Source organism: Xiphophorus hellerii, chromosome 12 (genome assembly GCF_003331165.1).
Source record: "Xiphophorus hellerii strain 12219 chromosome 12, Xiphophorus_hellerii-4.1, whole genome shotgun sequence".
Classification (NCBI taxonomy): Eukaryota; Metazoa; Chordata; class Actinopteri; order Cyprinodontiformes; family Poeciliidae; genus Xiphophorus; species Xiphophorus hellerii.
The window spans coordinates 30322535-30325721 of NC_045683.1; the positions used below are offsets into that span (position 1 = coordinate 30322535).

The 3187-nt window shown below is 48.4% G+C and overlaps 1 protein-coding gene across 1 annotated transcript; it reads right to left on the bottom strand.

The window, feature by feature from the left end:
- Positions 1-1038: 1038 nt before the first annotated feature.
- Positions 1039-2376, bottom strand: zbtb26 (zinc finger and BTB domain containing 26). Its single transcript, XM_032578366.1, has one exon. The coding sequence runs from the start codon at positions 2374-2376 to the stop codon at positions 1039-1041; it is 1338 nt and encodes a 445-aa protein (XP_032434257.1).
- Positions 2377-3187: the final 811 nt, after the last annotated feature.

The following is a 3187-nucleotide window of genomic DNA, read 5'->3' on the forward strand; positions in this document are numbered from 1 at the left end:
TTCCTAACAAAGTTGGTGGGGACATGTCCACTCCGGTCCTTCAGGAAGTTACACCTGTGACTATTTTTTTAAACTGTATGAGTTGAGTTCAATCTTTTGGGGTTCCTTCCTCAAATGTCTCACAGCAGTTTGCTGGAGTTCTGGTTAGTTCCTCCTAACAGAACCGGTATAACGCATTCCCCCTAAAGCGCTTTGGGGTTCTCTGGGCTGAATAAGGAGCAGCGCAGGCCGTTCACCATGTACCACGAAAGCAGCATCTTCTAACATCTGCAAATTGTTCCCGAATTGAACCAGACGTTGGAAGCTCTACAGTTCTCTTCCTGACATCGTGGCTGATTTCTTACGACCTTCCAGACCTGCTGTACGAAGTGAAGTGTAGAACAAGGAGCGGGACTTTACCAGGCTACTGTCCAACAGGAAAGCAGCAGGTTTCCGACGTGGCCTTAAAATACATCCACATGTGTCTCCAAATAACTCAAATGTGTCAGCTCAGTTAATCTATTAGAGGCATGCAGAAGGAAACCCAAAAGGTTTGACTTAAGTCATGCAGCTAAAAAAAAAAAGGGATCCCTGATACTGATCAACTGTATTTAAACTTCTGTTTGAAAAAGGTTATGAAAAAAATCTTCTTGCCAAGTTTTTGTTGTTTAACTAATAGAAATAATTTAGGCAATTCTGCCTGACCTGAAACAAGAGACATTTGGTTTGATTTAACTTCAGACAGTAAGAAAAAAAACTGTCTGTGTCTTTTTATGCGGTGCAGGGTTTCCCCCAGTGTTTTATAAGCCTGGCGGGCCACCAGGCTTTACTTGTGCCCCCACCAGGCTAAGCATTGCTTATTTACTTAAGTATTTTTATAAGGTTTGCATTTTTTAAGACGTTATTGTTGCTGTTTTAACCTAGCTCCCAACCACCAGGCTTAGCAAGTTTTCTGGGGGAAACCTTGCGGTGTATGTAAACTTCTGCTGTCAACTGTACAGGCTGACCACAGTGAGGCTCTTTGAAAACTCAATCATCTTACTTGAAATACAAAAAACTTTACATTCGTCCAAAATCAAACTCCAGGCCGCCCTCGTGAAGACTGCCCTCATTTGCGTTGTCGAAGCTGTTCTTGCCGTGGATCTGTTTGAGGTGCTTGCGCAGCACGGGCTTGTGAGCGAACACCATTTCGCAGTAGTTGCAGCGGTGCGGCTTGTCCCCGCTGTGCAGGTTCAGGTGATCCAGCAGCGAGCACTTCTGGGTAAACGTCTTGCCGCAGATCTTGCACTGGAAGGGCTTGATGCCGGCGTGGACGCGCATGTGCCGGTGCAAGTTGCCCTTCTGCGTGAAGGTCTTCCCGCACAGCAGGCACATGAACAGCTTGTGCATCTTGAGGTGGTTGGCGTAGTTCTCCAGCTGCCGGAAGACCCGGGCGCACTTGGGGCACTGGTGGTACCACTGCAGAGGCTTGTCGTAGCTCCGCTGGTGTCCGACGTGCTTCTCGGCGAGCGGGGACGAGGGAGGCGGGCTGAGCGGGTAACCGGCCATGCCCGGCGGCGCCGCCATCTCGCTGCCACGGCTGTCCACGGTGGAGTTGATGAGCGAGTGCTGCGGCTCCGGGGAGTGCAGCGCGGCGGGGGGGCTGGCGGAGAAGTGGCCGGTGATGGTGTTCTCCGCTACGTCGGTCACAGACTCCACTTTCACTATGGTGATGTCGTTATCCACCAAACCGGGCCTCGGCCGCCTCCGCCACACCTGGAGGGGGCTCACGGACGGCTGGATTATGACATCGTCATCCTCGTCATCGTCGCTCTCGACGTTATTGTCCCTCTCAACCTGGCCCATCACCACCGCATCGTCCTCCTCCTCGTCTTCGTCCTCCTCCTCTCCCTCAGGTACAGTCCGCACCTGAGACCATTCCTGCTCCCTCTGAGCCTGGGAGGAAGGACCCTCACCTCCCTTCTCCCGCCGCAGGTCCAGATCCACCTCCAGCTGGCGTGAGGCCTGAGGTTTGATGAACTTGTTGAGGGCTTGGGTGCACTGCTCCACGATGTGGCCCATTTGGAGGAAGCTGGCCACCGTCAGGTAATGCACGAGCTCCAGCTCAGGAAACTCCAGCTGGCCGGTGTAGCAGGAGAGCAGCAGCTGCCGACCCACTTCCGCCTCCTGAATCATGGAGATCTGGACCTCCCTGGAGTCCTGCTGCAGGATGAACTGGTCCCTAAGGAAGGACGAGCCGGCAGCAAACACCACTTTGTGGCCGGGGACCTCCAGCTGGTTGATGCGGACGACGACGTCGCAGAAGCGTCTCTGGTGTCGGAGAAGGTTCATCTTCTGCAGCATGGAGTCCCCGAAAGTGGCGAATCGGAACTGCAGGATCACCTGGTTCTGGGCCATAGTGGACCACTGGGCAGCCGCAGCAGCGCACCTGGCCAGGACAGATTCAAACAGAGAATCAGCCCCACAATGACACTACTGTTGTCAACGGTCATTATTATTATTATGTCAGTCTGCAGTCTGAGAGGACTGTTTTCCATCATAATGTCCAACTATACAAAACCCATAAAATGTTGATTTCAGTCCAATGTTTTTCATTTATTTACAAGATGATGAATCGATATAAGAACTTCTCCCGTTTAGAGTCAGAAAATGACTAGACTTTTCACATCCAAACACCGACACCAGTTAAGAGGGTTAGCCTCTAACACACAATTACACTCTGTAAAAACAATAAACCATAAATAGAAAATTCTTGCTCTTCTCCTGGAAGACACCATGTTTGTCTAAGTTACATTAAAAATTAATTTATCTAAACATACATTTATTAGCTAACAGATGTAGTTAGATGTACCTTCAGCTACATTTTAATTAGCTGAATATGCATTTGGCTAACAAATGTCGCTAAATGTACATTTACATTTTATTAACCTGAAGTTAAATGTAGCTTAAACTTTAAGCTCCATTTCACATTTAGCTCCTTCACACATTTGTTTTTCAGTTAGGTTGTCAAAAACGTTTTTTGGGAAAAGTTTTCTGTTGATCATAGAAGGTTTTTGAATCCAAACAAACAAAATGCAATTTGATAGAGTGTACACCGTCGACATCCATTGTATATTGGATGGTTTTTCTGCAAAGCACTGCTGTTAATTCAATTCAATTTTATTTAATCAAGAAAACCGCATTAAACACTGTTACATTTCCAAAAGAG

Bases quoted from the DNA above. Each gene is read 5' to 3' on its own strand.
- zbtb26 (XM_032578366.1), bottom strand. From the start codon at position 2,376: ATGGCCCAGAACCAGGTGATCCTGCAGTTCCGATTCGCCACTTTCGGG.